At 35.9% G+C, this 27,411-nt stretch overlaps 2 protein-coding genes across 9 annotated transcripts in view; both read left to right on the top strand.

The window, feature by feature from the left end:
- Positions 1–16,784, top strand: part of LOC143239219 (UBA-like domain-containing protein 2-A) — a 99,571-nt gene extending 82,787 nt beyond the window's left edge. The window contains exons 4-5 of one of the 2 annotated variants that reach the window (XR_013021063.1): positions 14,553–14,686; positions 15,068–16,784. The gene's annotated coding sequence lies outside the window, so the exon portion shown is untranslated. The remainder of the gene's footprint in view (positions 1–14,552; positions 14,687–15,067) is intronic. The other variant, XR_013021064.1, reaches the window with a different exon arrangement.
- Positions 16,785–23,494: 6,710 nt separating this feature from the next.
- The window catches only part of LOC143240237 (unconventional myosin-Va-like), a 51,091-nt gene continuing 47,174 nt past the window's right edge, over positions 23,495–27,411 (top strand). Inside the window, exons 1-2 of one of the 7 annotated variants that reach the window (XM_076482370.1) lie at positions 23,495–24,201; positions 26,141–26,325. In XM_076482370.1, coding sequence (XP_076338485.1) covers positions 26,235–26,325 — 91 coding nt within the window. In that variant the 5' untranslated portion in view covers positions 23,495–24,201; positions 26,141–26,234. Of the gene's footprint in view, positions 24,202–24,302; positions 26,326–27,411 lie in introns of those variants that run through there. The other 6 variants (XM_076482374.1, XR_013021647.1, XM_076482372.1 and 3 more) reach the window with 6 other exon arrangements.

Genomic DNA, 27,411 nt, shown 5'->3' with positions numbered 1-27,411 from the left:
TCCGTGTTTCCTTGGATCATACCATCACTGTTTGTTCTATCTACTTGTCCCCTGAAGAGACATATGATCTAACAGACCTTGATGCTCTCGTTGAACAGTTGCTGTCTCCCTTTCTACTCCTGGGGGACTTTAATGGACATCATCCCCACTGGGTAAGTGCTGTTATTGATAGGAGGGGTCGCTCTGTAGAGCGTATGCTCTCTGATCACAATCTTTCTCTTTTCAATACTGGTTCATCCACTTATTTCCATGCACCTGGTCAGTCCTTTACCGCTATTGATCTCTCAGTTTGCTTCCCTTCATTATTCTTCCATTTTTCATGGAGGGTTGACAATAATCCACTAGGCAGTGATCATTTTCCTATAATCTTGAAAGAGCCTGGCCGTGGTCGATGCCACCCTATCCACGTGCCCCGGTGGAAGCTGGATCAGGCAGACAGGTCCACTTTCACTGCTCTCGCAGAACTTATCCTGCCATCGTGAATCATCCATCAATAGACGACTGTGTAGCAGCGGTAACTGACTGTATTACACATGCAGCTGCTTAGTGTATTCCTAAAACCTCGACACGTTTTCCACGATATCCTCGTCCGTGGTGGAATCCTGCTTGCCACTTAGCACGGAAGGCTCAAAAAACGGGCCTGGGATACTTTTCGTAGATATCCCACACTTTCGAACCGCGTTGCTTTCCAACGGGCCCGTGCACATGCTAGGTGGGTAAGACGTCAAAGCCGGAATGAATCTTGGATAAAGTTCACAACTAGCATATCTTCTACCACCAGTTCCAAGGTCATATGGGACAGGATTCGAAAGGTCAGTGGGCACTACAATTCTGCCCCCCTCTCGATCTTACTCTCTGATGGTCAGGAGGTGGCTGATATCCGGAGCATCGCTGATACTCTAGGTGAAAGCTTTTGCCAGGTATCTAGCACTTCTGGTTGTTCCTCCACCTTCTTGGCCATCAAGACTCGGGCAGAGCGTTCACCTCTTTCCTTTCGAACTGACTGTCTCTTTGACTATAATTATCCCTTTACACTAGTGGAACTGAAAATGGCTCTTCATCGGTCTGGCAGTACATCTGTTGGACCTGATGGTGTACACTATAACATGCTGCACCATCTATCTCCTGCTTCTCTTGATGTCCTTCTAATTGTCTTTAACCGGATCTGGCAGGAGAATGGTTTTCCTGATGCCTGGCATCAGGCTATTATTTTATTTTTCTCTAAGCCAGGGAAAGATCCCAAGATTCCTTCAAACTATCGTTCAATTGCTTTGACGAGCTGTCTTTGTGAGACCTTAGAAAGGATGGTTAATGCTCGTCTTGTTTGGTTCCTCGAATCAAACAACCTCCTCTCGCCTACCCAGTGTGGGTTCCGACGACAGCACTCCACCACAGACCACCTAATTCGAGTTAAAACATCAATCAGAAAAGCCTTTCTCAAACGACAACATCTTGTATCAATATTCTTTGACATTAAGAAAACTTATGACACAACATGGAGGTATGGCGTTTTGCGAGACCTCCATATATATGAGTTACGTGGCCATTTGCCCATGTTTATTAAAAAAAAATTAATGGACAGGAGATTCCAAGTTGGTATGGGTTCGACACTTTCCCGTTCTTTTCCGTACAGGAACTTGGAGTCCCTCAGGGCTGTGTTTGGAGTGTCACACTTTTCAATATAAAGATAAATGCCATCACTGAACAACTCCCTCTCACTATTGCGAATGGGCCGTATGTCGACGACTTTCACATCTCATGTCAGTCGTCGAACATGAGATATATTGAGCGGCAACTACAAACTGCCCTCAATCGTGTACTGAAGTGGATTATGGCGAACGGCTTTAATTTCTCTCTCTCTCTAAAACCGTATGCATGCACTTTTGCCGTCAACAGGGTATTCACCCTGATCCTGAACTTCATATCGGTGAAGTTTCGCTGCCAGTGGTCCCTGAGACCAAGTTCTTGGGGCTTATTTTTGACCGTAAGCTGACCTTTATACCACACTTAAAGCAGCTACGGGTCAAATGCACAAGAGCACTGAACATCCTCCATGTCCTCTCTGCTGCCAGTTGGGGAGTGGATCAGTGTTCCATGTTAAAGGTATATTGTGCTCTTATTTGTTCAAAACTCAACTATGGATCAATGGTCTATGGCTCGGCCTTGAAGATGCTACACCCCATTCATTGCCAAGGACTTGGACTCTGCACTGGGGCTTTCCGCACCTCTCCAGTTCAAAGCTTATACGTTGAATCTCATGAACCTTCTCTGCTCCTCGCCGTTTGCAACTAACTTTACTATATTCTTCGAAACTTCGTTCCTTACCGAAGCATCCCACCTGGGGATGTGTTTTCCTTCCTCGGTGGGCTGTACTTTTTCAGAACAGACGATCTGCCATTGCTCCATTTGGCCTTCGCATCCAGGCGCAATTGGATGACTTGGGTATGTCCTTGGATAATATCGCAGATTCCACAGGTCAGCCCATCCCACCATGGTTTATTACAGTCCCCAAGTGTGACCTTTCTTTTAGTCATCTGAAAAAGTCAGATACTCCAGTTTGGAAGTACTGTTATTTATTTAATGAACATCTTTCAAACAATCATTTCGTTACCATTTATACAGATGGTTCCAAATCAGGTAATTCAGTGGGCTCTGCTATGGTTTGCTGCGGTTCGGTGGTTGCGCGCAGAATCCCCTCTACAGCTTCTGTGTTCACTGCTGAACTGTATGCCATATCTCTTGCCCTGGATCATATTGAAGCTGAGCAGTACTCCAACTGCACTATTTATACTGACTTGCTTAGTTCTCTACTGGCCCTGGAATCGCTACACGTTGGCTCACACCCTGTTCTCACTGATATTCAAAACCAACTGGCCCATTTCTCATTAACTGCTACTTCTATCCAGTTTTTCTGGATACCAGGCCATGTTGGTATTCACGGGAATGAGCTTGCAGACATGGCAGCTAAATCTATCTGCTCTGGCACTATCACCACTGTGCCTATTCCGTACATAGACTATGGTCTTGTATTCAAGGCTCGGCTTCGTGCCAGCTCCACTTGGAGTGAGCAACGAGACAACAAGCTTTTTCAGATAAAACCCTATATTGGGCTTTGGCCGTCTAGCTTCCGTAAAGTTCGGAAGGAGGAAGTTGTTCTAACTAGACTACGCATTGGTCACAGTTTTTTAACTCATCGTTTTCTTTTATCTGGAACTGATGCACCAGTGTGTAGTTTGTGTAACACTCAAATCACTATCAGCAACATTTTACTTTCTTGTCATCGTTACGATTCTCAACGACGGCAATATTTTAAACATGTTTTTCCCCAGGGTTTATCTGTAACATTGGACAGTGTTATTGGTGATAGTGACACTGTCCACCTTGATAAAGTTTTTAGTTTTTTAATGGCCATTAATCTTTTTAATATCATTTAAGTGTTTGATATTTATTCATTACACCTTTTTAATTGTGGCTCCCTTTTCACAGTTTCATTTTCTCTAGTTCAATTTGACATTGGAAAATGGCCAGAACATTAAACAACTCAACACCAGGACTAGAAAGGCCAACTTCAGGTGACTAACGCTGCTGTTTGAACTGCCCATTAGTCATCCTGGCAAGTTATTATTACAATTTTGCTGCATGTCTTTTAACACTTTTATTACTTTTCATTTTGGTACTGGCCATAATGACACATAACCCGGAACCAGGACTGGAAAGACCAACATCAGGTGACTGACGGTGGTTTTTGTACTTATCTGTTAGTTTTCCTGTTGAGCTTTGATCATTACCATTATGCTAGAAAATGTCCTTTACAACTTTTCTTACTCTGCTTTCTCTTTTAACATTGTAGACTGGGTGTCAACATTGGTTTTATGCTATTTATGTTTTTATGCTTTTTTGTTTTACCTTCATTTCCTTTTCTGTATTTTACTACATTTACTTTATTCTTACCTTTTTACCGGACGTTTCGTGCAGATAGCCTAGCTGCTTTGTGCCATAAAACACTCAATCAATCAATCTTTAATTAATCTTGAGTTGTTATATCAGCGTGGAGTAAACTTTTAATTGTTAATTGACTGATTATACAGTTCCCCTGTTCTATTTGGTTAATCGTACATTCACTTCCTATCATGCTTTTATAATAAATACAGCAAGACTAAGTGTAACAGTTATTTATGATAAATAAATATAACTGTAACTTAAGGTTCTTGGTATTCATGTGATGAATGTTAACAGTATGTACAGACCTCTCACAATGATTGTACTACATAATCCAAAAAAGTTCAACAAGAACTAATTGTTAAAGGAGTATATTACAAATCTGTATGGTACTCTGATTCTGATAATCTATTTTGTTTAGTACTTTAATATATTTATTAAAGTATTTAAAAATGTTTATTTTGGATTAAATACATTTTGATCATTTTAACTGGTAAAACGCGAACATTCTAACTTCCATTATACTATTCCTGTATGTTTTCACACTGAGAGAGATCTCCAGCAATCTTCAATTGTAGTTTCACTTTACCTTCCTGCTTCAAATAAAAATTCTACATTCTAATTATTCATTAGGACTTAATCACTGTAGTTCGTTTCATTATAATGCATTATCAACTGCTTCCTGGTGGTTCAGCAGTAAGTCTACTGGCTTATAACTGTAAAACCCTGATTTTGATATATAGTGGGCAGAGCACACATAGTCTATTGCGTAGCCTTGCGCTTAACAAACAAACAAACATTATTCGTTCATTTAAGGTTAATGAAATATCAGTTAATAAAAACTGCTTGTTTCATTCCGAAATTGGTTATATTAACTGCAACCATTCCCTTTCGTGTTTTTTACGAAATGCAATAATATTACTAAAATAAATGTAAGTTTCGGAACTCTCAGAATAACTAGGGATAGCAAAAGCTGTTAAAATAATGTTAAAAATTTTAATCGAAGAAATGACGGACACGAAGCTAAGGTTCATCCATCACCTGTTACACCTCCCTACGGAACTGAAATAACAGTAAGTGAACAGGATGCTTTATGATATAACAAGAATTGATTATTGCTATTACCCATTAAGCTATAGTTAGATGTCGCTTTATTGAGAAAAACCTGCTGAATTTGACAAGAAATTTATACTACATGTTAATGTGTAGTTACTAATCGACCACTTACGTACACGTCTGATCAGTGGTTAAATTGTGGAAAAATTAAAGATAAAAAATTCGGAATAAACCAAATATTTTATTATAGTATTGCTGATAAACTAAAGCATATAAGGTATGTAGAAAGATTTAAAAATTTGTGTCTGATCATTTTAATTCTGAAGTAAATATTTTTATTTGGTCATTTCGAAAGGAAATTGGCCAATTTTTTATTTATTTTTTAAATTCTACTCTCTAGGTTGAAACGTAGGCACATAGTATATTGTTCAGTAAACAACTGTAAAAATCTCCTGACCAAGACAGATAATGTATTGTTCCATAAACACATATTGATTTTAATTTTTCTAGTCTTTTTTATTCTTCAAATATTTAGCAAACGTTTAAGACATTTTAGTCATTAAAATATACGTTCATTATGTGACGTAAAAATGTACATCGTCAGCGATAAGCAATACAAACGCCTATATTTAATAGAACGTAGCCTACAACCCTGCTCCTTTCCTAGATCGTGAAATCTCTTTTAAAATCTTATTACACAAAGAAAGCAGTATTACATTATACTTAACCTTCTGTAATTAATTTTACAGTTGCGTGTATTAACAAAATGTAAAATCAAAAGTTTGGCTAACAAAAAAATATTTTGTTTATCTAAACTGTACAGTCACTAAATAACTTGGGTGACTTTGATGTAACTTGTATATATGAGACGACCTCTTGGCGTCTTGTCACTGAGAAAGTTGTTTGTAACCATTTGATGTTTGTATCAAAACATCGTTTATTCTCTAAAGGAAGTATCCCATCTTTCATTATTGAGCTAGGTTCAACATTCGTAGCAACACAACCACTGTTGATCAAAATGTTTCAAGATTTTTATCAAACGAATTCAGTGATTCGTAGACTTGTTTATTCAGATAAGTCCCGGCATGGCCAAATAGTTAAGGCGCTTAACTCGTAATCCGAGGGTCGCGGATTCGAATCCCTGTCACATCAAACATGCTCGACCTTTCAGCCGTGGGAACATTATAATGTGACGGTCAATTCCACTATTCGTTGGTAAAAGAGTAGCCCACTACTAAATTAGAAATAGCTGGCGCAAATAGCTCTCGTGTAGCTTTGCGCGAAATTCAAAAACAAACAAATTATTCGGATAATGTAAATTTATCCATATAGAACGTTCCCAGCAAAACTCTGAAAACAATTTTTATTTTCTACACTTGTTCGAAGTTCCTGGCAAAAGTTTAAGTTACAGCTGAAACACTTACTATCTCATAGTTCACTTTGTATGATCAATTCTCTGAGTTCTTCTTCAGTTAAAGTTTTCACACTATTTGATTGGATAATTCAATAATTACTTTCATATCGAGCATCTGGGAAAGTTTGGCTAAGATATTATTTTTCCTCCATATTCAGCTCCTTATCTTTAATTTAAAACTTTCTTCTGATATCATACTTCGAGTGTAATTTATAAGGTAGCCAACAGTTTTCAAAATTCTTGCAGGTCTCTGTTGTGATATTTATGTTGAAGCTGTTTAAAACAAGCACTAAGAGGAATAGCTTGCTGTTTACTATTGTTTGGCTGGCTTGAACTTTGCATTTTCCAGTTTAATTTCCAGATTTTTCTCTCCTGGAAATGGTGTTTTTTTGTACGCCATTCATTTTGTTATAAGGCTATTGTACATCTCTTGTGGCATTTTGTTATAAGGCTGTTGTACATCTCTTATGGTATTTTGTTATAAGGCTGTTGTACATCTCTTGCGGTATTTTGTTATGAGGCTGTTGAATATCTCTTATGGCATTTTGTTATAAGGCTGTTGTACATCTCTTGTGGCATTTTGTTATAAGGCTGTTGTACATCTCTCGTGGCATTTTCAACTTCAATACACGTTTTCTTTGACCTTTTTTAATCCAGTTTTATTTGTGATTCTTACCTGGCTTTCTTGTAATTCCTTTCGCTCATCCATCTTTATAATATTCTTATAACTTAAGTTTCTTTCGTCCAATTTTCTGTCTTCATATAGATTATAGACCTTTTAATTCTGTATCTTTCTTCTGCCCCAATGGTTCGGATGTAAGTAGAAAAACTTATAACGCTAAAAACCGGGTTTCGGTGTTCAAGATGGCATAGCAGAGATAGCTAGCTTACTGTATGTCCTCATGCTCAAGAACAATTATATAAGTCCACAAACCCTTTTCTAAACATTCCTTTAATTCCATACTGTTTCTGTTATTTCATAATTTCCATTAAGTTTCCAATATTGCTTCAAGTTCAAGCACATATCGTCGTTATGAAGTTCATTCTGGAATATATTATATTTGTAGAAATACTTCCACTTTTTTATAGCACTGTCATGATTTTCTTTGGGATCATTCGTAGAAATATAACACAAAGTCTACTCCACTTACTGGTATCAGAAACGTTTTATGGGTTTGAATCTTCTACCAGTGGCTAAGATGCTTGATTCGTTACCTGAGGGTCATGCGTCCGAATCCCTATCCTACCACATATGTTCTTCACTGTTCATTGGTAAAAGAGTAGCCTGAGAGTTGCGGTGGGCGATGATGTACAGGTGTTTTTAAAGGGAATTTGCTAAATTAGTGACGACTAACGCAGATAGCATGCGTGTAGCTTTGCGTGAAATTCAAAACCAGCAAAATTATACCCTTACACGGTTTTACGATGGGCCTAACTTCACAAACAACGATAGACATTATTTACTTGCTGGCTTTCCTATCGCTATGCTTTCGTCGAAGCACGAGCTCATCGTTCGTGAAACTAAAGAAAAAAAAAACTGATTCACCAACTAACTAATCAACTGCCCACTGTAAGAAGTTCACTAGTAAATCAACAACTTCGTTAGACCTAACAAGGCAACATGACGCCATCATTTAATGATCGGAAGTAGTTAGTGCTTAATGCGATATCGTGCTTAATCATATAAGAATAAGCTACGTACTTTGGAAACAGCTTATACAATTAAATAATGCCTGCAATTTAAATCACATTAAATCTGCACTGTCATTCTTTATTACTGTTTTAAGAAATAAATGTAAATAATCTAAACTACCTTCTAAAAAATGTTTTAAATAATTTCGTTAATTTGCATTTTTAATGTCTTTACAAGTAAAGTGTAACTTATTATTTTAGGATTGGTAATATATTTATTTGCATTTCCTCATTATGTACTCATTAGCTGTCTTTTTCTGTAGTTTATAATTATCTAATAATTCTTTTATAGCAAATTTAGTTCAGACAGTTTTTTTTTAAATTTAGCAACATTACTACTTTGACAATCCTTGTGTTCTGCAATTATAATAATCGTAACGTATAGTTTTTTTTTTATACTCGAAAGAGTACCAATTTAACTTTATTAAATGATACAGAATAATATGCTCTTATAAAAACAAACAAACCTGAATGGATTTTTATTTTTAAACGGTATATTACGGCTCAGAATTCTTATTTTAGGCCTAGTGTAAAAGGCTTTTTATTATTTAAAATAATCTCAATGTATCGTCGACTTAAAACGAAATGTAACGCCCTACAATTCTTATTTCAGGCTTACTTTGAGAGCCTTTTATTATTAAAAAACAACAAAAAACCTGAATGGATCCTCACTTTAAAACAGAATATCATGCTCTATAATTTTAATTTTTAGTCTACTCTCAGAGTGTAACGGATTTATTGTTATACATTTATTTTAATATCTATATTTGTTTCAATTTAATATTTAGAAATGCATGTAACGTATCTTGTTCAATGTGTATTATGAAAGTTCCGGCTGTTATCTAATTTTGTAGAAAAATCTTGAGAGTAACAATCACAGATTTACAACGCTAATATCAAGGGTTCGATTCCCCTTGATGGACTCAGCAGATAGCCCAATGTGGCTTTGATTTAAGAAAACCAACAAAGTAACAATCAACAGTACACGTTTTACGAACTCACTAGCTTCGAATGTTATTGCCAACCTAATTTTATAAATCGACGGAGACAGAATAATATTGTTGGTCTGCTACAGTCAGTATGCTGTAAGCATCGGAATTTATAATTGTGGTTAACTCTTATTAATCAGAGAACTTCACATATTTGACTGGGAACGTTTATAAATTTTTAACATTACAAATCGTTCAATTTCGGACATAAGTATTTTTACGAGGACATTGGATATTGTCGTCATTAAACATCTTACGTGAGCTTCAAGTCGTCAAGAGATGTTTGTGTGTGTTTTCTTACAGTAAAGCCACATCGGGCTACCTGCTGAGCCCATCGAGGAGAATCGAACCCCCGATTTTAGCGTTGTAAAAATCCGTAGACTTACTACTGTACTAGCGGGGGGCATTACAGGTGTATCAACTCAAAATTAATTCGGTCGTTGTGGGCTTGGTCCGTCGATAAAATTCTCAGTTCCAGACAAGATAGAGCACTGAATTTATGAGTTTGTAAGTATTTTGTGTATAAATCATTATTTGTAATAACCTTTATTATAAATTGTATTATTCAGTGATGTCGAGAAAACCCACTTGTAGAGAAATATATATGCAAAAACGGCTCATTTGGGTTGAGAAAATATTTTACATGGAAGAGCGAACAACGTTTCGACCTTCTTCGGTCATCCTCAGGTTCACAAAGAAAAAGGTAACTGACCGGAAGCTGACCACATGTTTGAAAGGGGTTGTGTAACTGAGTGTCGGAATGTAGAGGACGGTGTTAGATGTTTGAATATATAATTTTATTTATTTTATTATATTAATATAGGTATAAAGGCGTTCCTTTATATTGGTTTATTTTGGGTTTAAGTTGTTGTATAAGTAAGGCTTCTTTAATTTTGCGTTTGTTTATGTTTGTTTCTTTATTTAGTATTCGAGTGTTTTCTATGGTTATGTTGTGTTTATTTGATTTGCAGTGTTCGAAAACGTGTGAAGGTGACTTTTTATGTTCTTTGAATCTGGTTTCCATTTTATTACTTGTTTCTCCAATATAGAAGTCGTGGCAGTTATCACATTGTATTTTATAAATAATGTTGGTGTGGTGTTTGTCAGTGTAGTTTTTACATAGTATAGACCTCAGTTTTGTGCCTGGTTTTTGAATAAATTTGGTATTAACTGGAATGTCATATTTTGTTACTAGTTTTTGCCAAATGTTGGTTGTCTGCTGATGTCAGGAATATGTGGTATGCAGCAGTATATGGTTTCGTGATTTTTTGATTCGTGAGATATATTTACTTTTGTTGGTTGATTTTGCTTTCTGTCTAGGTGAGTGCGTATAATGTTTTCTACGGTTTGTGGAGGAAACTTATTGATGTTGATGAAGTATTGTTTTATTTTGTCTAATTCATCGTTAATTTTATCTGGTGAGCATAGTTTTATAGCTGTGTTTATTTGGTTTCTTAGTATGTTGAGTTTTTGTTTTGTTTCATGTGCTGAGTCCCAAGGAATGTATAGTCCAGTATAGGTGATTTTTCGGTGGATTTCTGTTTTGAATTGTGTGTCGGTTCTTGTAATTTTGAGGTTAAGAAATGATATTTGATTGCTTTCTTCCTGTTCACATGTGAAGTTAATGTTGGGATGTATAGAGTTAATGTGATTGAAAAAATTAAGTATGTGTTCTGTAGATTTGAATCCCGCAACCGTGTCATCTACATATCTGTACCAGTATAGTGGTGGATGTAATGCTGTGTTGATTGCTTGTGTTTCAACTTGTGTCATAAAAATATTGGCTAGAACTGGAAATACTGGGTTGCCCATGCTTAGGCCATTTGTTTGTATATAGTTGTGGTTTTTGAACATGAAGTTTGTCTTTATCGTGGTGAATTCTATGAGGGTTGCTAATTGGTTACTGGGAATATCTATAATTGGGTTAGGGTCTCGGATATAGAGTTCCAAGGCTATCTTGCAGGCTTCAGTGGTTGGAACTTCTGTAAAGAGGGATATAACATCGAAACTGGCCATTAAGGCTTTCTGATTAAGTTGATTTAGATTAGACTTGAAATTAAGAGAGTCTTTGATGAATGAGCTCGCTGATGTTACATATTTGGAAAATGCCCATGCTATGTATTTACCAAGATTGTAATTAAACGATTCATATGTGGACATTATTGGTCGTAATGGACAATCTGGTTTATGAGGTTTGGGGATGCCGTATATTTGTGGTGTGCGTGAGTCGGTTTTACGTAGGTAGGAATAAAGTGTTTGTGAAATTGTGTTGGCTTTTTTCATTTGTAGTAGTAATTTGTTCAGTTGCGTCTCGTGTGTCTTTGTTAGATTTGTGTGTATTGGTTTAAATTTGTTCTTGTCTGAATGGATGTTCTTTATTTTTTGGGTGTATTCATTCTTGTTCATTATTACTATAGCGTTTCCTTTATCTGCTTTTAGAATGTTTATGTTTTTGTCTTGTTTTAGGTTTGTAATGGAATTAATGTCTCTTTTTGTAAGGTTGTTTTTTAGTTTTCTGTTTTGTGAAATTATGTTGATGGTTTTGTGAGAAAATTCTTTGAAAAAATCGTTTAAGATGTTGTTTTTAGGTGTTTCTGGAAAATATAAATTTGTAATTTTACCTGGGAAGTTTGGCTGTTGGATGTCAATAAAATTATCTAAGTTGTCTTCTTTCTGTTGGTTGTTTTTGGTTCTTTCCTTGTTTTTGTTTTCTGTAGAAAGTATCACAAGTCTCCTGGCTAGATCTTCTAAACATGTTTTGATTTCTATGGTTAGAATGTACCTAGGTGCTATTACGAAGTTAAGTCCTTTGTTAAGTGGATATATCTCGTCTGTGTTTAATTGTCGGTCGGATCTGTTAATTATGAGGTTAGTCAACGGTTTGTCATGTTGATGTCCTATATTAATATAATAAAATAAATAAAATTACATATTTAAACATCTAACACCGCCCTCTACATTCCGACACTCAGTTACACAACCCCTTTCAAACATGTGGTCAGTTACCTCTTTCTTTGTGAACCTGACGATGACCGAAGAAGGTCGAAAAGTTGTTCGCTCTTCTATGTAAAATATTTTCTCAACCCAAACGAGCCGTTTTTGCATATATAAATTGTATTATTGTTTGTATTTTAAGATGTATGTCTTGTTAAGAAAGAAATTGTGTGTATCAATCTTGTTGACAATTTTTATAAATTTGATACATACCTACGTTTAATTAACTTCTAAATTAAAATTTAAATTTTTGGTCATTTGAAATCATAATAAATAACGTACTTAACATAACAAATCGGAGACTCGTCCGGGGTAAATTGTAATATGCAACAAACAAGAATTTTTATTATAAAATCCGAGAGTCGCTGGTTCGAATCCCTGTCACACCAAACATGTTTGCCCTTTCAGCCTTGGGGGCGTTATAATGTCACGGTCAATCCCACTATTCCTTGGTTAAAAAGTAGCCCGACAGTTGGCGGTAGATGGTGATGACTGACTGCCTTCCCTCTAGTTTTACACTGCAAAATTAGGGACGGCCAGCGCAGATGGCTCTCGTGTAGCTTTGCATGAAATTCAAAAACAAGCCAAACAAACAATTGTAGAAAATAAACCTGAATAGACCTTCATTTTAAAACGGAATATCATGCCTATAATTACTTTCTTAGGCCTTCTCTCAGTGCTTTTAATTGTCAAAAAAACAAACCTGAATGTGTTTTGAATTTTAAAGGTATAACAAACACATTAAATTAAACTAGACCAATTTTTACATTTGGGTGGTTAGTCAGTCTAAAAATATGTATAAGACATCAGTTTTTAATTAATTATCTATTTTAATACACTTTTATTTTCTTAGTTTTTAGTTAGGCTGTTTTAGTTAAACAGAAACTACACAATCAGATATCTTTGCTGTACCCACCATGAGTATGGAAATGCAATTTATAGTGATGTAAGCTTACTTTACAAATTTATCGCTGCACTGGGTGGGCTTTTTATTTATTTTACCATAAAATATCATACACAGTTCCAATATATGTTATTAGATGGCACCACATCGCAAGGAGGAAAAACTTTTTTTTTTTTTCTCAAACAAATTGCGTGAAACATAACGAGAATAGAAAGGACTAATTTTACAGTGAACTGAAATGTCGTTCTTATTAGGTTATTTGGTATATCAATGTCCAAACGCACACATTCTAAATAGTTTTTAATTGTACCTATGTAGTTGTTACATAATTTAGACCTTACCCATTATTATTATTACCATATTAGTTCATACAGTTTAGCTGTGTTCTTCGCGAAATAACTACCTTCTCTCCCAAGTTGATCAGCAGGGGCGTATTTAGGCAGGGGCTACAAAGGACTCAGCCTTAGATCCCATGGTTTTAATGGGTATTTACTTCTTCGGGTCAGGTGATGGCTGACGAAAGGACGTTGTTCGCTCTTCTATGTAAAATATTTTCAGCCTTAGATCCAACAAGTGGTTTTCGACATCACTGAATGGGATCTCATTGTTAATTTTATTATCCCGGGGTTCACACAACCTGAAATCCACCACTGTTGGTCAGCGATAATCTTGAGGACTTTTTAACGCTATAATTGGGGGTTCGATCCTCATTTATGTAAGGGGCACACTACAGACAGCATAAACACAAACAAACAGAACCTAGCCTATTACTTAGTACCTCAATATCTTTCTGACAATAAACCAACAAATAACCATGGGTCCCTGGTTTATCAAAGAAATATTTTAGAAAAAAATTATGTTGCTTCGCGAATGAGACAAAAGAAATATGTAAATTTGTAGATTGGGGTGATGGGGTAAGGGAGGCTCTAATCGCTCCATTGACTGTAGTATTAGTTTCAAACACAAACAGTTGTATGTATCATAAACTGTCTGAAGATGTTACAATAACCTGGTGAAACGTTGTGTTTACTTTTACAACTTTTCTCGACTTAGTAAATAAAGATTTCTAATGGTGACTTATTAAGTTGTCTAGTCTATATATACCTATCTTAAACGTTGTTGGCGGTGGGTGGTGATGACTAGCTGTTTTTCCTCTAGTCTTACACTGCTCAATTAGGGACGGCTAGCGCAGATAGCCCTCGTATAGGTTTGCGCGAAATTGAAAACAAACCAACCCCTAATGATTTAGCCGTAACTAAAATTTCAGGCTTATGACGCTGAAAATCGTGTTTCGAAACACATGGCTGGCACACAGATAGTCCATTCTGGAGTATGTGCTTAAAAACCAGTCGAACAAACCTAAACATTCATGTTGTTTTTGATACGTAAACTATTTCGCCTTCACGAATGTTCTTGAAGTACTAAGATTGTGAGAAATGTCTTACTTATTATAACTAGATTAATCAAATATGTGCAGCGTGTATTATAATATTTTTTCATATTTATTTTAATAGCTTTGATCGTATGAACTACTAATATTTCTAATGTTAAATTTTCGTTATAGGTTGGGACTTACCCGCTGGGACAGCGGCAAGTCTTCGGATTTCCAAGACTACTATCAGTGGTTCGATTTCCCGCGACCCTCAGATTACGAGTCGAGTGTCTTAACCACCTGGCCATGCCGGGCCATTAAAACTAGTACTTTCATTGTTATGATTATAAACATATAATAAAATTAATAATAATATAAAAAGCTATTTTCCTGGTGAAGTATTTGATTTTCCCAAATGTAAATCTGTAATAATATCCTAATAGTCTACTGTAATAAACTTCTGTGATTTACACTAAGAATAATTTGTATAAACATGTTAGATTACTTCACATTATTTCTATTTTCATCGTACTATAAAATCCTTTCAATATATATCATTAACACCCCACTATGGGTGTTTATCAGATTTTTACAATTTCTGTTCCCTCAGAAGTTGAATGTTTTGTTGTTACAGTATTGTCACAATTTGTCAAGACATCTGTAAACCCCATTCTCATATCTTTCGTGTTTTGTTTTTTTTCCTTCAGATTTGATCGGACTGGAAGCCTGTAGAAATGGAAGAAGATTTTGTTTTTTGAGACGATTTCTTAAGCCTATAATAATCAGCTAATTTCTTAAGTTCTTTCCAAACGCCATTTAAAAAAAAAATCATTTTTATTTATTACATCAATAATTTAGAATTTAATTTAAGTCGAAGAAATGGAAAGCGTTAACGTGAAACACATTATTGTTATAAGCTATATTTTTCTTAAATGTATCAGGCCATCCCGTAATTGGTGCTCAAAATTTTAACACACAAAATGCATCATCATTTCTGTCTTTGTAGAAGGCTTTAATGACTAAAATATGTAATAGGACGTGTATAAAAACGTGTAACAAATAAAACAAAGTAACCCAACCTCACTTTTTCTGATCATTAATCAAATAAACCCTTATGAAGATGGAAGTGTCTGAGGAGCACATTAGGTCCATAATGTTTTATGAGTTAAAAAAATACCAATAGTGCAGCAGAAAATACATGAAACATTCAAGGTGTTTATGGTGCGAAGTCTCTCAATGAAAGAAAATGTCGAAGATAGTTTCAGAAGTTCAGATGAGGTGACTACAGCTCAAGTGATGCGCCACGTTCAGGTTGTCCTATTGAGTTTAATGATGACTTGACATCATGAGTTGACAGAAGCCAACCTCAGAGCAAGAGTGGACATTTGTGCTTCTCTTCACTATCGTGAACGTAAATCACCTTTTTTGGTCAGGTTAGTGACTGAAGACGAAAATGTTAAGCGCCATAAACAATGGCTCAGTACAGGAAAACTGGCTAAAGCACAGTCCAAAATGGACTTCTACCCTAGGAAAGTCTTGTTGAGCGTTTGGTGGGATCCATTTTGAGTTGCTGCCGCTCAATGTAACGATTACACCAGACTGCTATTGTCAACAGTTAGAACACTTGAATGTTGCACTGAAAGAAAAGAGGCCTGCTTTGATCAATCGTAAAGATGTGTTACACCAGGATAATGTACGGCTCCATACAACAAGGATCACATCTGGAAAGATTGAAGAGTTAAACTGGGAAAAACCTCCACATCCTTTTTATTCTCCATACCTTGCTCCATCTGATTATCGTCAACTCGTATTCCAAAATTTGCAGGACTATCTTGGTGAAAAAAAGCTTGGAACACATGAAGATGTCAAAACTACCATCTCTACATTATTTTCCTCCAAACCCCAATAATTTTATAGAAATAGCATTTAGAACCTTGTGAATCGTTGACAGAAAGCAATAATGGAACATACATTATTGATTAAATAACATTAAAATAATTTGAAATATTTTCTCTTTTTCTGAACCTAAAATCGGACATTACTTAAGGGATGACCTGATAATAATCTAGAGGTTAGCTAGAGAACGCATAACGCTAAGATAAAAAAGTTTAACATTGTCGGCCTAGAAGATTCTAAAAAAAATGGTGTTAGATTTTCTAGCACATTCGAGAAGTAAACTGTAAATACGAGGGATAGTGAACCGTAAACGAAAGGTATTTCTAGTCATTAGAATGAATCAGTCAGAGAGTGTTTTTACTTCAGCCAGCGGTATATATATTGAGCGATCAACCGTAACTTGTTCAGATACATTTGTTTTTGCATTAACGTAGTACAGTTATCATAACTGTAAACGGGTCTACAAGTTACCATACTGTTGAAGCCTCTAAAATCGTTAAAGAAAAATAAATTGATTTATTATCATTACGTGAACTGGACTTTGAATTATTTGAAAGAACCTGTCAAAGAAAGAACAAATTTACAACATTTATTTCAGAAGTGGGATTATTTTAGTGAACGAAAAATAGAACTTTGAACTTTAATATCAAATGTTGAAAATATAGACCATGAGGTATTTTTTTTTTACCTTTGTAGACCATGCACCCTTTACATAGTTACCACATAAAAAATACAGCTTATGTCATTACCATTCAAAACACTCATTTTACATCGGATTATAAGAACGTGAACAGAAAACGTTATTTGCAGACTGTAACTACCCGTTTATTTAGTTATATATAATTACAAGTCTCAGATTTTTGTTTGTTTGATAATTTAAGAGTCACAAATCTTCCCTGATTTTATAATTTAAAATTACAACTGACAATGTCTTTCACTGATTTCAATGTCCCCGATGGTACAGCAGTAGGCTTATAGACTTACTACGCTAAAGTTTTGGGTTCGATTCCCTACAATGGACACAACAGAGAGTCTAATGTAACTTTGCTCTAAAAACAAAATAAAACAGTAATAGTCTCGAGGATTACTTAAAATTACCCCTTTGTATGGTTTACAATTATTATTTTAAAATTATCGCTTGTAACATAATCTAGATTTAGACTTTGTAACCATTTCGATTGTTCGAATATCTTGAATTAACTGTCTCTTACCGTGACAAAACCGCGGACATTAGTGTCTACACTGCTGTTGTTTTAATAATATGATGCGTTTTAAATTACTCGGTGGTAATCATTTAGTTTCTTCCTTCAGAGGCCGGCTCCATAAGTAGTGAAGTATTGGGAACATTTTACACGTATCTTTGGCTGGTCAGCAGCATACGTCATTATCTAAAGTCAGTCCATTATCTACAATAGGTCAGATAGACATCTGTATAAATAATATAGCATGGCCTTATTTCAGTGCTCGTCTAGCAAATATAAAGTAAGTAAACTCTTTACTTCTGCCTGGTTTACTCAGTTTTGTTCAGGAAATAGAACTGGGAAAGTCCATTAAATTAATTCTCCAAATCCGCCGTCAACACAGATAATTCTGATGACATGTTTACAGTAAACAAGGTATTAAAAGACAAACAATGAGTGATTACTCTGTTTAGGGATTAAATGTAGAAAGAGACTGTGTGATTAGGCGTTGTAAACGACACTATGTTAAGATGTAGGAAGAGACATTGTTGTTAAGATGTAGGAAGAGACATTGTTGTTAAGAGGTAGGAAGAGACATTGTTGTTAAGATGTAGGAAGAGACATTGTTGTTAAGAGGTAGGAAGAGACATTATTGTTAAGATGTAGGAAGAGACATTGTTGTTATGAGGTAGGAAGAGACATTGTTGTTAAGAGGTAGGAAGAGACATTGTTGTTAAGAGGTAGGAAGAGACATTGTTGTTAAGAGGTAGGAAGAGACATTGTTGTTAAGATGTAGGAAGAGACATTGTTGTTAAGAGGTAGGAAGAGACATTGTTGTTAAGATGTAGGAAGAGACATTGTTGTTAAGAGGTAGGAAGAGACATTGTTGTTAAGATGTAGGAAGAGACATTGTTGTTAAGATGTAGGAAGAGACATTGTTGTTAAGAGGTGGGAAGAGACATTGTTGTTAAGAGGTAGGAAGAGACATTATTGTTAAGACGTAGGAAGAGACATTGTTGTTAAGATGTAGGAAGAGACATTGTTGTTCAGATGTAGGAAGAGACATTGTTGTTAAGAGGTAGGAAGAGACATTGTTGTTAAGATGTAGGAAGAGACATTGTTGTTAAGAGGTAGGAAGAGACATTGTGTTTAGGAGTTGAGTTTTCTCTTTGTTTTGAAACCAAAGCCCCTTTTGGCTACTTGGAGACTTCACTTCCTACTTTACTGCTGTGCTTTAGATGGGCAGATTTAGAGTGAAAGACATACCTCTGTGAGAATGAAACCTGGGAAATACGAGAAAAACACGAAACGTTTTTATCACCATTTTGTGTGTGTGTGAAGCACAATTCTGGTATATTTTCGTTCTAATGGAACGGTAGCATTACATATTGTCAGAAGTTGTACAAAAACGATATGGGACTTCCGACAGAAAACTGGTTTTTCAAAAGTCCAGTTCTAGTGTACAAAGTATAGCTTTTTTTATTATTTACTCTTTGATGGTTGTGTATGTATAGTATTCAGGTTTAACAGCAAGTTTGCGCATGTCTGCGTGGTGTTATAGGTGATCTAACTATTTATGTAGAAAAAAGACCCAGTGAAATTATGGTTACAATTGTCTGGTTAATTGTAATTTTCTATACGGTTGAAAAGATTAATAAAGGTTTTTCCCTACAAAAAGCTCGGATAATTGTTTTATAGAGCCCAGTAGGCGTATAATTATTATAACAATAACAATACTCGACAACTGAAGAAGAATTGGATGTTAATGGTGTATCGTGAATGGTCACGAACTTAGAAACATCTAATTGGGTGAAGCGGGTTCGTTGTTTCTTAGCTTTACAATCAGGTGAAAATTATCCACTGAACAGAAGCGAGACTTGAATAAGTATCTTCCACTGCCTGTAACTGAGCGGTTTAATTAATACATAGTTAGAGGGCGTTGGACTCATAACCTGATGGTCACACCAAACATGCTCCCTCTCTCAGCCGGGGGAGCGTTTTAATGTGACGATCAATCCCACTATTCGCTGGTAAATGAGTTGCCCAAATTTGGTGATTGGTGGTGAGAACTAGCTGCCTCCCCTCTAGTCTGACACTTGGACGGCTAGCACAGAGAGCCCTAGATTTCATGTTTCTTTTGTAGCCAGTTTAATAAAAGTTGGTTGTTGTCTAACAGTCCACCTTACTCTTGTACTGTTATAAACACTTAACCATATCTTGTTTACATCATCCGAGTGTTTAATGATGTCTACATACTTTACGTGACTTACGACAAGTGTTTAATGATGTGTACATACTTTACATGATGTACAGGTAGTGACAAATGATGTGTACATACTTTACATGATGTACAGGTAGTGTCTAATTATGTGTACATTACGTGATGTACAGATAGTGTCTAATTATGTGTACATACTTTACGTGATGTACAGGTAGTGTCTAATTATGTGTACATACTTTACGTGATGTACAGATAGTGTCTAATTATGTGTACATACTTTACGTGATGTAAAGGTAGTGTTTAATGATGTGTACATACTTTACGTGATGTGAACCTAGCTGATAATGATGGATACATATTTACGTGATGCTAGCTAATGGTCACCCTGATATATGTATGTTCCATATACACGGTTTGGGGGATAGATAATTAGTGGTTGGTGGTGACGTTACTACATTTCGACGTTGACACCGTTCGTAGCTCGACAGTCGATGATTATAATCGATCTTTGCCGATATGAACCATCACACCCGGAACATTTGTCGCAGCTCCTAACGTTACTACGTATGGTACCTCTTTCCAAAATAACGTCCCCCACTGGTGGGGAGAATTAGAGACGTCACGTCACACCCCCAACTGTTTTTTGTAGCTGATTGGCTGCCCTGACACAACGGTAGCTCCTGTCCAGGAATTTCAGCTGTTTTATTTTTTGACGTAGAGGGCGCACACGGTTGATAAAAAATATTCTAAAAATGATCAGTAATTCCCAACATTATTTCTTTCGTTAAAGCATACCTTTCACGACATTCTGAAATTTTTCCAGGTTCATTTTCCATATTATATAGAATAAGGAATTGGACGGTGATAGACCTGGAGTAGTTTTTTTTTTTTAACCGTTTGGCCTAAAATTAGCCCAACTATCCGATTTTGGCATTCGTGAAAAACCAATTGAGCAGCGGCTCGTGGGAAATGAAAGACAGATCTCAGACGATATTTTTAAAACCTTTGATTTTAAATCTGCAGTAAAATATCAAGAAAAATCTAGAAAAAAAAAACATCTCACGTTAAATTAGTTTTATCACTAGAAGTGTTTTGGTACACTTAGGCTGCCCTCTAACGGATGACATTAAACGTAGTCTTCCTTCACCTCTAATCAAGAATGATGTGGTAAAACCGTTGTAACACGTATTTTAGTATTGTAGGTAGACACGAAATAAGCGTTGTACTTGTGGGTAGACACGTGAAGTTGTAAATTACTAATATTAGCGTGTTAAATATTATTTATATAAAGTGGAGTTTGTGACAAAAGATCGCTTGAAGTAAAAATTCAAAATTTCGTTATGACATTATTCTTTTATGACTCCCCTTTAAGTATTTGTTTGTTTGTTTTGAATTTCGCGCAAAGCTACTCAAGGGCTATCTGCACTAACCATCCCTAACTTAGCAGTGAAAGACTAGACGGAAGGCAGCTAGTCATCACCACCCACCGCCAACTCTTGGGCTACTCTTTTATCAACGAATAGTGGGATTGACCGTCACATTATAACGCCCCCACTGCTGAAAGGGCGAGCATGTTTGGTGCGACTGGGATTCGAATCCGCGACCTTCAGAGTACGAGTCGAATGCCTTACCCCACCTGGCCATATCGGGCCCTTTAAATGTTTAGACCTTAAAAGGACTTGACCCGCTGGCTGGCGCGTACAAAAATGACATATTCAGACCTTATATTTTGACAGTGATGAACAAGGATGGTAGTTCAGTGCTTGTGTTCTGCTAAGCCTAATATCCGCATCACTTAGGTCCACTGGAAAGATAATCAGTGATGACGAGAAAACTCACTTGTAGAGAAAAATATATATGTAAAAACGGCTGGTTTGGGTTTAGAAAATTTTATGTAGAGGAGCGAACAACGTTTCGGTCATCGTTAAGTTCACAAAGAAAGAAAGAGGTAAGTGACCGATAGTTGACCACATGTTTGAAGGGGGTTGTGTAATTGAGTGTAGGAATGTAGAGGGCGTGCTTAGATGTTTGATTATATTTATTAATACAGGAATAAAGACGTTCCTTTGTATTGGTTTATTTTGGGCTTGAGGTGTTGTATAAGTAAGGCTTACTAAGAAACCAAATAAACACAGCCATAAAACTATGTTCACTAGATACAATTAACGATGAATTAGAAAAAATAAAACAATACTTCATCAACATCAATAAGTTTCCTCCACAAACCGTAGAAAACATTATACGCAGACACCTAGACAGAAAGCAAAATCAACCAACAAAAGTAAATATATCTCACGAATAAAAAAATCACGAAACTATATACTGCTGCATACCGTATATTCCAGACATCAGCAGACAAATAACCAACATTTGGTAAAAACTAGTAACAAAATATGACATTCCAGTTAAAACCAAATTTATTCAAAAAACCAGGCACAAAACTAAGGTCTATACTATGTAAAAACTACACTGACAAACACCACACCAACATTATTTATAAAATACAATGTGATAACTGTCACGACTTCTATATTGGAGAAACAAGTAGAAAAATGGAAACCAGATTCAAAGAACATAAAAAGTCACCTTCACACGTTTTCGAACACTGCAAGTCAAATAAACATAACCATAGAAAACACTCGAATACTAAATAAAGAAACAAACATAAACAAACGCAAAATTAAAGAAGCCTTACTTATACAACAACTTAACCGCAAAATAAACCAATATAAAGGAATGCCTTTATACCTATATTAATATAATAAAATAAATAACATTATATATTCAAACATCTAACACCGCCCTCTACATCCAGACACTCAGTTACACAACCCCTTTCAAACATGTGGTCAGCTTCCGGTCAGTTACCTCTTTCTTTGTGAACCTGACGATGACTGAAGGTTGAAACGTTGTTCGCTCCTCTACATAAAAATTTTCTCAACCCAAACCTACCGTTTTTTACATATATATTTTTCCACTGGGAAGATAATCTTTTACCAATGAAAACAAACTTTTTAGTGTTAGCCTTTAGACCCTTGATTAAATGCTTTATTATAAACTGTACAGATGGTCACGAATACACAGATATAAAGTGGAAGAAACTGTAAGTACAGATTAGTCCAATCGTATGTCGACGTACCTTCTGCTTAATCTTTTTTTTATATATATTTATGATGCCCCTAGTGGCTCAACAGTAATTCAGAAGGTTTATAATTGGGTTTCGATACTCGTGGTAAGCACAGCGCTTAACCCATCGTGCAGATTTGTGTTCACCCACAACAAAAAACAAACAAACAAACATATATGCAAAAACGGCTCGTTTGGGTTGAGAAAATATTTTACATAGAAGATCGGAAAACGTTTCGACCTTCTTCGGTGAACCTGACGATGACCGAAAAAGGTCGAAACGTTGTTCGCTCTTCTATTTTCTCAACCCAAACGAGCCGTTTTTACACATATATTTCTCTACAAGTGGGTTTTCTCGACATCACTGATTATTATTTCAAACAAACAAACAGTTCATAATTTTGAAGTCTAAAGTTAAAGACGAATGTGTAAACAACAGTTTAGAAATATGATGAAAATTATTTTATGTAGAGAGCTTACTACATGTTATAATAGAACACCAGCCTGTCTTATTGATTGTGTTGATAGAGAACTTACTATATATTTTAATAGAATATTGCTCTGTCTTCATCATTGTTTCATTTTTCAAGTTTGGAACTATTCACAACGCCTCTTGAAATTTTTCAGACTGTCAGTTATCACTTTAACATAGTCATATTTAAGTTATATTTGTCTCTGATTTTAGTGGCTAACTATATTTCAACTAACAAATTAACCACTTGTTAAAAAACAGTAAAAAGCAAGCTTTCGATTGTTTATATCAGATAGTTACGCTGCCTCTATTTCTTTCAACGTTATTGGTTGCTGGTCAAGGCTGCCTTTGTGAAGGACAGCCAAAGGAACCAATCAGAGTCAAGAGTGCATTTTCCGTCGCTAGTGTGGTCACGGCTAACGAACAGTCTTCCGAGGCCTCGAGTTTTAAGTTGTATTGTTTTTCATGGTATGTCTGCTCACATGATCTATTGTCGATAGTTGGCTGTGGGGTTATATGAAATGATATCAGACTTAAGGAAGAGAATATTAATGAAAAGTCTTGATAGATAAACACTTTACAAAGTAATGTGAGATTGCAAATTATTAAATGATTCATTAGTAATATACTACGAACACGGATTTGTCAAGGTCGATAGGCAGGTTTTGCGCCGTCGGATATTTCTCTCTGCACAGCTCGGGAGAAATATACCAACCTGTAACCGTTACGGAAAATGTGACCAATAAAATGCCCTTTCTTGAGTGAATGTTTTGTCATATCGAAATAATCAATTCAAACTTGACCAATGAAGGGTTGGGTCTGGTTGATGTCCGGCTCGCTTGGACGACAGTAGGACTAGTTCTCGTCACCGCAAAATATACGGTCAGCTAGAAAACATACAGAGTGTGCCTTCAAAGTTTTAACTCAGTTCCCAAGACTTCCACGGTATGTAATATATTTATTCCCACTAATAATAAGAGAAAAAAAAATCAGATTAGAATACCTTTCGATAGATACGTTTCTTTGGTTCATTTTAAAGTTGGATACGAGAATGAAAAGGGAAAGAATAACATGGGTAGAATACAAACTTTTTTTTATTATGAACGTGAGTCAGTGTTGAATTTAGAGGATATGAAGAGGGTACTTTCCTCTGTGCACTTCCCCACCGAAGTACGGTATTTTACATTTGGTCGAATTTGAACGTATTTCTCCTCAGGTTTACCCACCCCCACTCCTTACGGTTGAAATACCTGAGTTCAGCACTGACACACTTCCAAGAAATGGGTTGATCTTACAAACTCAGTAGAGAATTCCTAGTTAGAATAACATACGGAGTTCACCCTGTATAACCTAGAATTGTGCAGTTATAAATAAATCTCTTCTGTCCGTGTTTCATAGCAGCCTCATCTGTTACAGTGTCCTCCAAGGGGAATCGAACCCTTGATTATAACGTTGTAAATCCGTAGACTTGGCTCTTTCTCACCAGGGGACCCGTTGTATAGAGTAATGTATTTATTAAAGGACCATAGTAACTAAGCAATATACCGAAATCAATTGTAACAATGCCCGAAACGGCTACACTTTGATGGTTACCCAAAATATTTCGAACATTTTGATTCTGCACTGATAACAACATAATGTGAATTAACGCACTTAATTTTTTGCTTTACTGTTTTAGAAAATGGTTGGTTATTCAGCAACATACAAAAATATTTAGTTATATCTTAGGCACTGTTACCCAAACTAAAATTCTGTACACCGCCCTAAGCCTATACTATTAAAGACACCGTGACGGAACTGTTACGTGGCCTAGCCTACTAGTTCAATCCACAGCCTACAATGTCCTTCTCTTTAAATCCAAAAACAACATTTCTCTTTCTATAAACATAGTGTTTCTTACTACTCCTAAACACACTGTTTCTTTCTAAACCTAAACACCGTATGTATGTGTGTGTTTTCTTAAATCAAAATCGCATTGGGCTATCTGCTGAGTCCACCGAGGGGAATCCAACCCATGATTTTAGCATTGTAAGTCCGTAGACTTTCCGCCGTACTAGCGGGAGACGAAACACAGTGTTTTTCTCTAAAGTTAAAAACAGTATGTCTCGCTACACCTAAACAGAGTGTGTGTTCAGAGGCAGATTTAAGGTTGTTTGGATCCTACATCTCATAATTTTACATAGTATAAAATTATCAGTGGGTCCTTATTAAGAACACGAGTCCCCTCTAGCCTCTACTTAAATATGCCACTGTTTGTGTCTCTCTTTATATTTAAATACCTAAACACAGTACACACTGACTGTATGTCTTTAATGACACCTGTTCACCATAAACACGTTGTCAGAATTACCTGTATTAACAGCGTATTTGGAGAATTAATGTGTAAGGGAAAACGCAGGTTTCCTACCCTTATTATTTAATGGACTTTCCCATTTGTATTTCCTGAATGCAACCGAGTAGATCAGACCGAAGCAAAGTGTTTACTTACTTTATATTTGCTAGACCGGCAGGAAAGTGAGGCAGTGCTATATTATTTATACAGATGTCTATATGACCTAATATACATAAAGAATTGCCCCTGGACAATAACTTGTGTTGCTGACCAACCCAAAGACACAAAACAAATATTTCCTATACTCTGAGACTTACAGAACTTGCTTAGGAAGAAATAACGTGAAACTACACTAGTTCAGGTTAAATGGCTGCGGGTCTTTTCATACTAGCCTGGCCCGTTTGGATCCGTCCACCCGTGTCAATCCGTCCTTGACCAGTAGGGACAGAATTAACAAGTTCAGTTATCGATTAGTGTTCTTTATGTTTTATTTTTAGTGTTTACTGTTTGAGTTGTTTTGTGGCTAGTTTAACAGTGTTTTCAAATTTCTAGTAAGACATACAGTTTGGTGTAGCCTTACCCTAAGTTCGACGGTGAACAAGTTCGTCTGTTTGGTACGTCGGTAATACGTGATTCGGTGGCAGTGATGTCGACACTTGGACTGTCGAAAGTGTTCATTTTGGACAAATATTTTAATGAACTGCAGAAATTCTGGGAGACGGAACGTAAGTTGCAAGGTAAGCTATTAAGTGAAATGTATTTCATTCATTTTTAAATTATCAATAACAAGTTAATTGAAACACCTTGAGTAATAACAACAGACGGCCATATTGTCTTGAAGGCAACAGATTCTCTGATACGTAAATCTTCATTCACTGGAATATCAGAATGTTCTTTTTTAAATCGGAATATAAAGTTTATTTTACAGTGTGATAGGATCCACGAACCGATGAGGTTATTAGTAATTGTTATTGTAGCTGGTGTTATAATAGGCTGAGGATGCGACTTATGCTTGTGATATTTTGTTTAATTACAGATATATCTTACTGTGTAGCTAAATACGTTTTTAAAAAGCGAAAATAGTTCGCCTATTGTTACAATATTTTCTGTGCTAACCAGTAGTTTAAGTTGTTAAAATATAGCGAAAACTTCTCGTTCTAAAACGTAAATTTTATCTCGATCTATCTATCTATCATCTTGCTAGATGACCCTTTACGTAGGTTGGAATTGCCGTCCATAAAACGCGTACATTATGGAATCGTTTTAATTAGAATATAAAACTTTCTTTTACTTGGATAGCGACGAGTTGTTTTTGTTTCACCGCAAAGCTCCACCAGGGACATTTATTTACAGGGGTCAGCTGCGCTTCTACGTCAGTTTCTTGAACTGCCAAATTCGAACTCGTAACAGGGTGCGCTTCCTTGAAACCCGATAAAGGGATTAGTGACAAATTTTGTATATCACTTCCGTGTATATTACAATTAAATTCCTAACGTCTGCACGAGCCTGTGAATTGTACTAGATAACAACGGATTTAAAATATCCTTGGAGCTGACTGTATCCTAAACCATTGATAACAGGAGAAAAGCCATTGGACAGTAATATACAATTTGTGTCAGTGTGTATCTACCTCGCGGTGGAAATTTGTACTAATTGGTTTTATTTTTCATCAGAAGTCGAAATACTTATATTAAGGTATGTGCACACCTCTCTTTGGAACTGAATGTCATTCTTTTTCTATAATTATCACAAACTCAATTCGTCATTTATTCATTGTTAATCTTGTTTGTTTTTTTCGTCTTTGTTACTGTGTGCACATAATT

This window comes from Tachypleus tridentatus, chromosome 13 (assembly GCF_004210375.1).
Source record: "Tachypleus tridentatus isolate NWPU-2018 chromosome 13, ASM421037v1, whole genome shotgun sequence".
NCBI classification, from domain to species: domain Eukaryota; kingdom Metazoa; phylum Arthropoda; class Merostomata; order Xiphosura; family Limulidae; genus Tachypleus; species Tachypleus tridentatus.
This window is presented reverse-complemented; position numbering and strand designations above follow the sequence as displayed.